General features: G+C 45.8%; 1 protein-coding gene and 1 long non-coding RNA gene across 6 annotated transcripts; one reads left to right on the top strand and one right to left on the bottom strand.

The window, feature by feature from the left end:
* The first annotated feature begins 53 nt into the window (after positions 1–53).
* Positions 54–12,101, top strand: JOSD1 (Josephin domain containing 1). 5 transcript variants are annotated; one of them, XM_066320022.1, is made up of 5 exons: positions 270–524; positions 1,189–1,995; positions 7,902–8,030; positions 8,149–8,343; positions 11,253–12,101. In XM_066320022.1, the coding sequence occupies exons 2-5, from the start codon at positions 1,811–1,813 to the stop codon at positions 11,452–11,454; spliced, it is 711 nt and encodes a 236-aa protein (XP_066176119.1). In that variant the 5' UTR covers positions 270–524; positions 1,189–1,810; the 3' UTR covers positions 11,455–12,101. The 5 variants fall into 5 exon arrangements, with proteins under 5 accessions (XP_066176122.1, XP_066176119.1, XP_066176121.1 ...); XM_066320021.1 differs by lacking the exon at positions 270–524 and adding an exon at positions 842–920; XM_066320025.1 differs by lacking the exons at positions 270–524; positions 1,189–1,995 and adding an exon at positions 54–174.
* On the bottom strand, positions 3,119–4,238 carry LOC136361830 (uncharacterized). Its single transcript, XR_010743690.1, has 3 exons — positions 4,195–4,238; positions 3,980–4,108; positions 3,119–3,276 (listed from the first exon to the last, which is right to left on the bottom strand). It is a non-coding gene; the product is annotated as an uncharacterized lncRNA (long non-coding RNA).
* Positions 12,102–12,236: the final 135 nt, after the last annotated feature.

Raw genomic sequence — 12,236 nt, 5'->3', positions numbered from 1 at the left:
GAAGCGCGCGAAGCCAATAGGAGAACCACTGCCAGCTCGGCTTGTTTTCTACACATACGCACGCACACAACAGAGCCCGCTCGACGAGTCCGGGGCCGGCTGTCCAATAGGAGAGCTGGGCCTCGTGACAAACAACCTTGAAAGCCAATCGAATAAAGGATCTCAACGGCCTGGGTGAGGCTAAGCGCCGCAACAGAGCCCGCCCCAGTGGGTGGGCATTCTCTCGCGCTAACCAATGAGAAAGAGGAGATTTTACACTGATAGTTGTGTCAGCCACTGGAACGGGGTGGGAGCGTGCCCGGCGTCCCTACAATCCGCGGGACCTGCTGTCCCGGCTCGTCGTGCCGCCGGTTCCCGGGGTTCGCAACGCTGCCTCCCCTCCCACCCCGGGCTCCCGACAGAAAACCCCTACGCCTGCTCGCCATGCGAGCCCACGGTGTTCAGACCGCCGGCGGGGGCGGCAAGGCAGGACGCCAGCGCCAAGGAGGAAACCCCTGTGTCTGAGGGGCTCTGCGGCTTGGCAGGTGACCCCTGCAGAGCGGCGGGGAAAGCTGCCTGTCCTGCTTCTCCGCCTGGCCCACACGCGCGCTCGTGGCACCACCGCCACAAGCGCCAGCTTGCGGCGCAGAACGAAGCCGGGAGAAGATTTACGTTTGTTTATTCAGATGGCTTTCGCTCGCGTCCCGGCTCGTTTTACCGCTGACGTCGAGGGGGCGGGGCCGACGTCGGCGCGTGTGGGGGGCGGAGGGGCGCGCGCGCATGTGTGCGTGCGTGCGTGCGCGAGAGTGGCGCGAGCGGGGCCTGGCGCGCGCGTGCGCCGGCGCGGGGCGGCCCGAGGGGCCGAGCGGGGAGTGAGGAGGAGGAGGAGGCGGCGGGACCCGAGCGGCCCGGCGGGGCCCCTCCGACTCTCACGACGAAGGGTTAGACGGAGGCCTCTCCTCAGCGCGGTGGGCTGCGGGGGTAGCTGGGCCTTGGTCGTGGGAAGCGGCTTCCGCCTGGTTTGCTGCTGCTGCTGTTGTTGTTTTGGTAGTGGTGATGGTGGTGGTTATGAGGGCGTAGGGTGGGGAGGGGCGGGGTGGAAAGGTGCGAGGTAGGCTGTGAGGCTGGTCCCGCCTGCCCTAGCCTCGCTCCCACGGGCTTTGTGCTGCCTCGGGTTGCTAACGGAGACTTCCCTTTGTCGGTACGCAGTGTGACCCGTGAGGAATCGCCTTCCCCGCAGCCTGGACTTGGGCTTCTCGTGGCCTAACAAGAAGTGGTTTCCTTTCCCGAGCTGTTGACATCTTCCTGCCAAGATTCAGTCGTTCCCAAAGGAATGGAGGAATGCAGCTGATAAGTGCTTAACCACCCTGTGCTCCTATAGGCAGTACCAGGCGCTGGCTTCATCTTCTTCCCTTTGGCATTTTGGGGGTGGGCCTCTCCTTCTTACCTGGTCTGGGTACCTTTTTTAGTGGCACCGTAGACCAAAGGAGATGGAAGAAAAGGAGCGATGTGATAAATTCCAGCTGGTACCTTGACACTAAGGAGAATCCTATATTTTGACATTTTAATTTTTTTTTTTTCTGTGGAGGGGGGAAAATACTACATTTTATGAGGTATGAGAGGAGGGCGGTTGCAGATCTTCATGTGGTTTTTAAAACCGGCTGTCAGAGGCAATTACTGAAACACTGGAGCACAAGAGGAGGATTTTTAAGTTGGAAGCAGCGCTAGCCCATGAAAGAAAGGGGCAGTGGGCTACTGTTTTGACTGTGGAGGCAGAAACTTCAGCCACCTTAATTTTTCACCACCTACTCCCCGTCCACTCATCGAGAAAATGAGTTGTGTGCCATGGAAAGGTGACAAGACCAAATCAGAATCGCCAGAGCCATCCCAGCTACTGCCACAGCATATTTACCATGAGAAGCAACGTAGGGAGCTGTGCGCCCTCCATGCCCTCAACAATGTCTTCCAGGACAGCAATGCATTTACTAGGGAAACCCTGCAGGAAATTTTCCAGAGGTAGGATGCCCTCTGTGTTGGCATTAGCTTCCTCTGGTCCTCTGCTGATTGGAGGAATTTTTGGGGTGTTATCTGGGGGGAAGTAGAAAGAAAAGGAGGGGTTCAGACTCTGCTACTGCTTTGAACTGAATGTATCTTGTTTTTTAATCCCAGCTTTTTTTTTTCTTTTCTCCATGCAGAAATTTTTTCTCATTTTGCATGTTTCTTTAAGTGTTCTGGCTGCCAGTTTGGGGTCCAAGGGCTTTATTGCAAATGCTGTCATGTGGTTGGAGTGCTGTCTTCCTCTCTACTCACTTTAATGCTTCTTCTACCTGTCTTCCCTATTTTTGTCCCTGTCTTGTGTAGGTAAATTACCTAGATGTTAATAATGGATTTGGGGATTGCCTTAGGAGAATGAAGGTGGCAGGAATGATAAATGGGTCATCATAAAAACTTACTGCTTTAGTACTGCAACACAGGTTTTTTAGAAATTAGGAGTTTTGTCGAATGAGTAACTCCTTATTCAAGAGGTTAATTGAAGTTCTTCAAATATTATGGGCTTTTTTTTCTGTGCAGCAAGACTCTGCACTCTCTCAAATTGGATTTAATTTCAGTAGTTGGATGCCTGTTTCCTGTGGCATTGCTAAATATTTCCCAGCAGCTTCAGATAATTAATAAACTGGATTTGAGTTTTACAAGGATGAATATAAATTATTATGTGGCCTGTGCAATAGCTCATATTTTGCTCAGTGTTTATTTTATGGTGTTTTGATGCTTTATGGAAATTCTCCTGTGTGAGCCTTTTTAAGTTCTGATGACCCACCACTGATGAAGTTCAGTGTTGATACAGGCTCTTCTCTGATACTCAGCCTGTAGACGTTGTAAACATTGTGTAAGTTATGATTTAATTAATACCTGATACCAGCAGTTGCTAGCATCTTGTCTTTGTAACAGGTAGGAGATCCCATATCATGGCAGCATGTGCTGTGGGATGAGGTAGTCGTGGTACCCTGTGCTCGTGAGCAGGGAGCTGTGGGCCTATTGCTGCTCTCCTGAAAACTGGCAAATTTAAGAAACTGGTGCTTAACTCATCAAACTCTTGTCTGTCTTTAGAAAAAAAAAAAAAAGTGGTGAAGGACACTAGCAAGTATTGGATTGAAATGCTGCTTTTTATAGGTTTGTAGATAAAACTCCTGCTGGTGCAGTGGAGCTGGTCCATGGCAGGCTCAAGGCACTCTTTGTCTGATTCTGTTCCAGAGCAGCAATTGTCAGAATCTTAATCACAGCTGGATTGCTCTTGGCCTGAAGCAAACAAAGGCAGTTCATGTGGTAGAAGGAGTGTGATGATCTAATTAGTTAGTTCTCATTGCATTTGGTGAGACAGAATTAGCGTGCAGCATGAAACCTTTCAGAAAAAGACCGGATATTAATCTTGTTGGACTTCTTTCCCTAGAAGGGGGGGTTTGTGTTTTATTCCAGCCTGGAATTGTTCCATCCTAGTATTCAGATCAAGATACACAGATTGATTCAGCCCCATGGTAGTATGGAAATACACAGGGATATTCCTCTTGGAAATGGATGAGCTATGCATAGGAATTGCATATTTCTCTTGGGTGACTTACTTGTATGTAGCTCTTTGACTTGCCTTTAAGAAGTGTGAATTTAGTTGCCCTTTATATGTCACTTGTCTTTTCCTGTGTCTACTCACATTCTATGTATTGATAAAGGACTGATGAATATTTTTAATAATCTGCAAAAACATTGAGGTCTGATTTTTAAACCTGGTGTTGGCAAGGTAACAAAATCACAAATAAGCTCTAGCTTTTACCACATTCCTTGGAGAATGATTGATCCACATTGCTTAATCATTAGCTTCCCTTTTGCTGCATCCTATTGTGTAAGGGTAGTCTGATGATTATCATCTCAAGCATATGCCAAAACTTGGTCTGGACATCCCTCTGATTTTGTAGTCTTTCCCTCTTCTTTCCTCTAAAACAAGTAATACCTTTCTGATGTTCCTCTGGCTTTTGTTGCAGGAAGTATGATTGCATGCTCCAAGTGTTGCATGGAGATAGAAACAAAATCTCTTCGCTTCAATGGAGTCTGCACATTGAGACCTGATTAGGAAAGACAACTGCATGCAGGAATCTTGGAGCTCCTTGTGTTAAGACAACATGTTGATGAAAGTTTCTGATGTAGAAAGATCAGGAGGATTATTACCTGGATTTCTTTCCAACTTTTCAGTCTTCCTCAGCTCAGTGGCTAGATAAAAAACCCAAAACAACAATTTAATTCCTTGCCTAGTCAAAATCCTTCAGCTGATGATTGTGGATCCTGCTTAAGTATGTCTGGATCAAGATGCTGAGGTGGTTCTTGGGGCAAGTTTGCTAACAGGTGCCAGTTTTTTGTTGCCAGTGTTGGTCGCCTCATTGTATTCCTGGGGCTCTGGAAGTTATGTGAAGGAACAAAGATAAATGTGTTCTTTCAGCTCTTGAATAAACTTGTCTTTGGAAAAGGGTACCATGAGAGGGTGCTTCTGCAGCCCAAAGAGCTCTCTGAATTGTAAGGTTTTCCTTGCTCGCTGGCAAGAGACTGTTGGTAGATTGCTTGTTCAGGAGGGTTGGTAGGTTCAAGCAATGATCTTGAGGAATTAGCAGTAGCCAAGTGATCTTGCTTTATGGAGATGCTGAAAGAGCTATGACAAGCTGCAAGTTCTATCTCTGTGATTAGTAAAGTACACCCCCATGGTGGTTATTAACAGCTTTTCTTCTTAGCATGGTGTTGTGGACTCCTCTCCCTTCTGTAGTGAGCACACTTCCCAGACTGTTCTGCTGCAGGCTGCTCCACTGCAGAAAAACTCACAGCTGAAGACAAAGACTAACTGTCTGTAGCCTCTCCTGCCTTGGTTGCTCTGAAACTCCCTACTGAGTCCACTGCTTTCTTCTTGTCAAATGCTTAATGCTGTCAGGGTGTCACTGAAAACTGGGAAATCATCTCTCCACAGCTGGTTAGGAAAGAAAGCTGAGATTACTTCAGTGTGCTGGGTGCGTGGGGATCGCTCTACCTAACGTGTGCACCCAGCAGTCTACCAGTCATATAACCAGACCAGGTTATATGCATGAAACCAGTATATATTTACTGCATTTATATTACAAATGCATTCTATTTCCTGAATACATGCATATATGTTAATTATTTCCGTGGATTTATTTGGATATCAGTAGAGGTCTTTTGAGGGTCTTTGGCAGCCATTTGGGAACATCCCATTCCCCAAATTTTCCATTTATGGTCCTGGATCATCTAATGAATTTTTTCACTTTGAGAATATCTCCAGTATGTTGTCAGGTCATGATGCATTCGTGATTCTTACCATTCTTTTGCCTGGCACTCTATCTTTGTTCTCAAAACTAAGACATCTGCTAGTACATCTTAATCACTGATATAGGTAAATAAGGAAGTGCTATCTGGCACAAGACTATCAGTCACAGATATAGGGAGTTAAGATAAAGCCATGTTAATAATCTCTGGCATTTGTACCAAGTACTATATAGTACAAAATGAAGCATTAATCACAGATACAGGGATCAAACACTATTGTGCTAAACTCAAAAAGAATTTTCCCACATCTTCCACCACCGCTTCATGGATGCCTTTTTTAAGAAATGTAATTTGTTGGGTAACAAGGGCAGGAATGCAGAAGGGCTGAGGGATTTTCAGTGGATGAAATGTGCCTGCAGAATATGCAGCGTGCTAAAGGCTGAGCAAAAAATGTGCAGGAACATTAGAAGTTTGGGGGATGGAGTTGACAGAAGGAGGTAAAATACAGATGTTTGGATGATTTGAAATCTGAATTTTGCACTAGTAGAATTAATGGAGTCCTTATCAATGGAGAGAGCAACTCATCACAACAGAACTCATCTGAGGCTTGACTTTCTTTGGGTTGGCGTCACATGACTTTGTTGTTCTCTGCTCCCAGTTTCCCCTCATGCTTGTTTTTCCTGCTGTCATCTTCATAATAGTACATTCTGTTGTGTTCCCTCCTTACAAAGTTTCTTGGGTGGAGGGGGGAAACAAAACCATGAAAGTGGCTAAGAGGCTTTTTTGCCACACATCTCCATGTTATGTCTCGCATCCATTATCTTAACTTGCGCAAAGGCCATTGTGTATTTTGACATGTAACCTCATAGCAGCCCACAGCTTCCTCAGAAGAGGAGGTGGAGGGACTGGATTGATCTCTCTTTCCTCTCTGGTGACCGGTGACAGGACCTGAAGGAACGGCATGAGGCACTGTCAGGGGAGGTTTAGGTTGGATATTAGGAAAAGGTTCCTCACTCAGAGGGTGGTTGGGCACTGGAATAAGCTTCCCAGGGAAGTGGTCACAGCACCTGAGAGAGTTCAAGAGGCCTTTGGACAATGCTGTCAAGCACATGGTGTGATCCTTGGGGCTGTCCTGTCTGGGACCAGGAGTTGGACTCTGAGGATCCCTTGCAACTCAGGATATTCTGCAATTATATGAATGTGATGGACTGTGGTTCTGCATTTTAGATGCTGTAGCAATGCAAGTGATGTCTCAGCAAACTTACAGATCAAAGCTGAAGAGATTTGTTTGCATCAGGATTATCTGTTTAATTACCTACAGCAACAGATACCTTTTTAATCTAGCAACAGCAGCACTTCAGAAAGCTCCCAGCCCCAAGTATCTTCACAGCTTTGTGCCTGAATACTTCTTTCATTTACCAGTGGAGGAGGAAAAAGAACAACCTTTCTTGCAGCCAACCTCCCCTGCCTCTTTTTCTCATCTAGTCTTCAAGAATGGTGTTGACTTTTGAACTCTTGAAATTGGTAATAGCCATTGTCCTAAATGGCAAAATGGCATTTACTCCCAACTATAAATTGAGGAAAAATCGTAATTGAAGCATCCTTCAGAAGTAGCAGTTCAAGGGCTCAGGGAGGAAGAGCTTTATGATTTCTTTCGCATAAAAGGCAAGATTTTTGGAGCCTTTGTACACCAAAGTTATTCTTAATGCATTACTTAGTTCCCTCATCCCATTTGATGGATAAGGGGGGATGGAACAGTTTGTGTCTTGGTTTGGAAAGACAGGTATCTGCCAGGGAAAGCTGGAGTTTCCCTTGGAATGGAGAATATAAACCCCCTCCCTCGGAATTATTATAATTCTACAATTGGGGGCTTTCAGGCAAAGATACGGGAATAGGAATAACAGTTCTTTACTAGGAATATTAAAAATATAGATGTAATAGTACAAAAAAAACCCAAGCAAACAAAAAAGCAAAAATCCTAGAAACCCTGACAGAGTCAGAACATGACCTGACACTGTTGGTCAGGGTGTTGGAAGCAATCCAGATAAATCGTCCTGGAGTAATAGGTGTGGTTTCATTGGAGTAGAGATGATTCTGTAGAAAGGGTCCAGTGGTGGCGAGATAAGGTCCAGTCTTCCTCTGGAATCTAGTGGAAAACCAGGCCATCCTGTGCTGAATTTCAGCCTTCATCTAGGTAGGAATGGTTGGCTCCTCCCACTGGGTGGAGCATCTCACAATGGGTGAGAGACTCTTTACCAGTCATGTGGTGAGCTTTAATGGCCCATTAACAGAAGACATCCCCCAGAGGGAGGATGGGTCATGGAAGAGAAATAGAACATTGTTCCAACTGGTTTTAACAGCTGGCCTATTAACAGAAGGCACCCACCCCCTCCTCCCCAGAGTTAAAAGAAAAAACACCTCTTCATCTGGTTTCAACAGATTGGGAGTAGAATACATGCTTTTGGTTATATACTGCAACCCAAGACACTGTGTGTAAACACAAAACCCCTGAAAATGGACGTCAAGTTGTACAGCAAGTAGCCCCTTTCCACTTGTGGAATACAGATTCAGCAAACATCTGCCAGAGCAGTCTCCTCTTCTGTTCGCAGGCTGTCTCCCAACACCATGGTGACCCCTCACAAGAAGAGCATGCTGGGGAATGGGAACTATGATGTGAACGTGATTATGGCAGCACTTCAGACCAAAGGCTATGAGGCAGTTTGGTGGGATAAGCGCAGGTACGTGAGAAGTTGTGTAATTCTGGGCATGGCTACTGTTCATAAAAATGAGAAAGAGGTTGAAGTGAAAGCACCAAAACATGATCTGGTTGATGTCCTGTGTTCTGTACTCTTTCAGGGATGTTAACGCCATTGCCCTGTCCAATGTGATGGGCTTTATCATGAATCTGCCCTCCAGCCTTTGTTGGGGCCCCTTGAAGCTCCCCCTCAAGCGACAGCACTGGATCTGTGTCCGGGAGGTGGGAGGCACCTACTACAACCTCGACTCCAAGCTCAAGGTGCCCGAGTGGATTGGAGGTGAAAGTGAGCTCAGGTAGGGTTTCCACTAATCCTTCCCTGTTGGAAGTAAGAAGTCTGTCCTTAAACAGTTTGCCATCAAGACATGTATGGCTGACCTTCAGTAGTAAAAATTTGAGAGTAATCAGGTTCTTCTGCCTCCACTTGGATTTATGCCCCATTTGTGCAAAGCTAGGGAAATGCTTTTGGCAGCGGTGTCTCGATGAGCTCAGGAGAGCTTGACTTGGTCTCTGATGTGTCTGGCTTTGGTACCCACTTCTGGTATTAGTGGGTGACACATGCAATACAATATGCTGTGTCCTGCTCCCTCCTCCAACACGACGGTATCAGTCAGCATTCTTTGCCTCTTCAGTAACAATCTGTATGTTTCCAACCAAAGGCTTTCCAGACTAAAAGTGCAGCCTTATCCCTGGCAGCAGTAAGAGCTGTTTGTTAGTAATCACTTTTCCTGTGTAAGTGTACACGGCCCTTCTAGTTTGGCTCCCCTTCCCTCTTCAATCTTAACACAAGATGGTCACTGTAAATACTTTGTAAAGCTTCACCTGCTCTTGATTGCTGTTTGGCTTCCATTACATGGTAGTGTAAATCCTACTAGTACTTTGCTGCCTTGACAAGACTTGTTCTGAGATAGGGATTGCAAATGTGCAGTGTTTGCAGAGTGAGCCATGCCATTGAAGTTTTGGTAAATTTCTGGGGTAAAGTAACTCTTTTATGAAACTACTGTGCAGATGTTCTGGTGGATTTTATCCTAGGCATATTGTTCTTCAGCAATAAAGAAGGGCTTTCTCTACTGGGAATTTTGGAAATCCAAAAAATACTGGAGAAAATGTTGATTTTTCGTATTTATTGGAAGTAATCCAAGTTTGGTATTAGAGAAAGCTTAGGTGCAGAAAGGGGCAAAAAAGTCATGTCAAATGACCAAGTGGTACACTGCTGCTAAAGACATCTAAATGTTGGGTGTTCTTTTTTTACAAGAAAAAGATTTTTTTCCCAGTTTTGTTGGAATTATGTTAAGGTGGGATTCTTGATCCTGGAAATACGAAGAAACTAAACTCAGTTTTAATTCTGTTTTTCTTACCTTGGAAAGTAAGAAAGTAGCATCTGTATAGACCCATCTCTGCTGAGGTTAAGATAATGTCTATCTGATTCTGAGACTTTTCTGGATAGAGATGGTTGAATCTATTGGGGCAAATTTAATATTTGTTTGTGAGTTTTTTCTGTCATAAAATAACTGAAGACAGTGAGGTTTTCCACCATTTCTTGTCACATCTGAAGTTACTTGCACTTAGTTGTTGCAGATGACAAAGTTCTACAATCAGTAGCACTTGTTTCTATTTCTCTTTATGATAGGAAATTTTTGAAACACCAGCTGAGAGGAAAGAACTGTGAACTCCTATTGGTGGTGCCAGAGGAGGTGGAAGCACATCAGACCTGGAGAGCTGACGTGTGACCTGGGCCAACTCTGTCCTCCCACTACAGTTCTTCCCCTTCACCAAACTCCTGATGTCCTAAAACCCAGACTCGTCATCTGGAATTTTCTTTGTTAGGCTCTTCTCTTCCTTCCTTGGTGCAATAGGGCAATGGCACAGGACATTGGGGGTGGTGGGTGGAGAAGAACTAAGGGCAGAGCAGAGGAAACTGGAAGCCAATCACTTCAATTGCAAGATGGGTGAGGTGCAGTGCCCTTTGGCCAGCTGGAAGGCATTGCACTCTTGAAAAACTGGGCTGGGGGAAGGAGTGCCTGGAAGCCCTGGGCCTCCATTTCCCCACCTGGTTCAAGGCCACGTGTGGTGGGACACTGCTTCCTCCATGGCTTGTCAGGAGGGGGCAGGGGCTGAGCGCGCTGCCACCTCTTTACAGCACTCTCCCTCCAAAACAAGTTGTCGTGAAGACATTTGCAATTCCTAAGAGTCTCTCAGGACACTCAAAACACTAGGAATGGTACGGTGCTCAGCACGACCCTCTGCTTCTTAGGGCTGGTTTGTGCCAGGAAGTAGGAAACAGTAATAAAACCAGTGTCATCTTCTAAGAAATTCTTTGGATAGCTACAGGATACTTCTCCAGGGTCTCCAAGGATTTATGTATGTGGTGAGCGGTTGTTTGGTAGTGTGTGTCTGGCTAAGGTGACATGGAAAGAGCAAGCACAGGCTGACTGAGGAGTATCAAGTTGCTGGACTGGAGAGAGGCCACAGTCTGCTTGGGTTTCTTCGTGCTATGGTGGGTTTCTTTTTAGTATTTTTTAAGTTATTTTGGTTTTCTGCATGGTCACCCAGTAGTTTAGAGGCTCCATGGAGAGAAGAATAAAGCTGAAGAGGTTTTTAAAGAGATTAATTCCCTTTTATTTTCCTCTCTCCAGAAGTCTAGCCCACAGTCACAGATGTCACGTGAAATGAAGGAGGTTGAGTTATAAAATAAAAATGGGCTGAGGAGGGAAGCCTTTATAGCAGTCAGTTTTGCCCTTTTATTGCTACCGTCACTGGTGTGGGAGCTGCAGAGGGTCCACCAGAACTTTGAGGCACTGGAGACACCCTGGCTTGGTAGTTGAACAAACCTCTCCTTTAGCACTGGCCAACAAACATTCCATTAATGGGTGAATTGCTTTTTCCTGCCTTGCATGGGGAAGTGGGACTAGACACAGAGACACTAAGAGGAATCTCCACCAGCTGTTTTCCAGTTGCCCAGGAGAGCTGTAGCTTAGCCATGCCTTCTATGGCAGGAGGTGGAAATTGCTGAATTTGGAACTGACTTCATTGTGTTTAGCGTGTCCTGACTGAGCTGCTGTTTGCTTCCATCTTTACATGTCTTGGTTGAACAGCAACCTCTGGGACCTGATGGAGCTCAAAAGATCGTGTTCCATCATGCAGGCAACTCTCATTACTGATGTTTGAGCTGGTGAAAGGAGGGATTGTAATGACCTTTTCTCAGTTTTCTCTTCAGAGCTCTGCAAATGCATGAGCAGGTGCTCGAACCTGAGAGACCACCAAAGTGGCACCATCCCAACAGAGAACAGAGGCCACATGACGACAGGATGATGGTGTTTGCTGACCCCAGGACATCTGGCAAGCACTTCTGCAGTCCTTTGAGCACAGCCTCCCACAGTCAAGGGCCAATAGCTCTTACGGTTTAAAAAGTCCTATTTCGTAACACATTCCAATGACCAATACCAGCTGGCAGAGTTTTTAAACACTTTCCAGGCAGGATGTTCAGCCTGCAGGCATTCTGCTCCTGACTTGAAGCCATTTCTTCAAGAGGGGGAAATATAAATCTCAACAGCAACATTTTCTGTGCTGATTGAAGTTGCACTTTGGAGAAAAACCCTGTTTGCATGGAAACTGCAAGCCAATGGATCAGTGCACAATATGCAAAGATGTTTTAAAATACTTTGGGGCTGCTTTCCTCTCCTTGTATGTCAGCTGCTTTCCCGGGGGAGAAACAGTGTGATCCAGCTGCTCAGGTAAAGGGAAAGTGTACGATCACATCTCCGTGGAAGGTGAGGCTGCTGTGCCTGAGGATGGGTGAGCTGGTCCAGTCCCACTGCTTGGGAGTGGGGAAGCCCCTCTTTGTTTTCTTGCTTGTTTGGTTTTGTTAGAGCCTTGTCTTGAGTTTGTTTACAGAGATGTATTTTGTTTAACCAAATAATAAAAATGGGAAAAAAAAAGTTTCCATATAAATGTCCTATCACTTCTGTACGTTCAATTGAATTGTTCTGTAACAAAGTATGTAAAGGATAAATAAATTTTTTTCTTTGGTAATAAAAGCAACACGTTTCTGTGAGTTAAGAACCTTGAATGTTTGACACTGCTGCTGAGGCAAGATCACCTCCTGGAGAATTCCCTTAAGCCATGCAAGGCTTCCCCACCCCTCTGAAAGTGACAAAGCCACGTCGATCCCTTCTGCACTGCCAGGCTG

This window comes from Sylvia atricapilla, chromosome 5 (assembly GCF_009819655.1).
Source record: "Sylvia atricapilla isolate bSylAtr1 chromosome 5, bSylAtr1.pri, whole genome shotgun sequence".
NCBI lineage: Eukaryota > Metazoa > Chordata > Aves > Passeriformes > Sylviidae > Sylvia > Sylvia atricapilla.
This window is presented reverse-complemented; position numbering and strand designations above follow the sequence as displayed.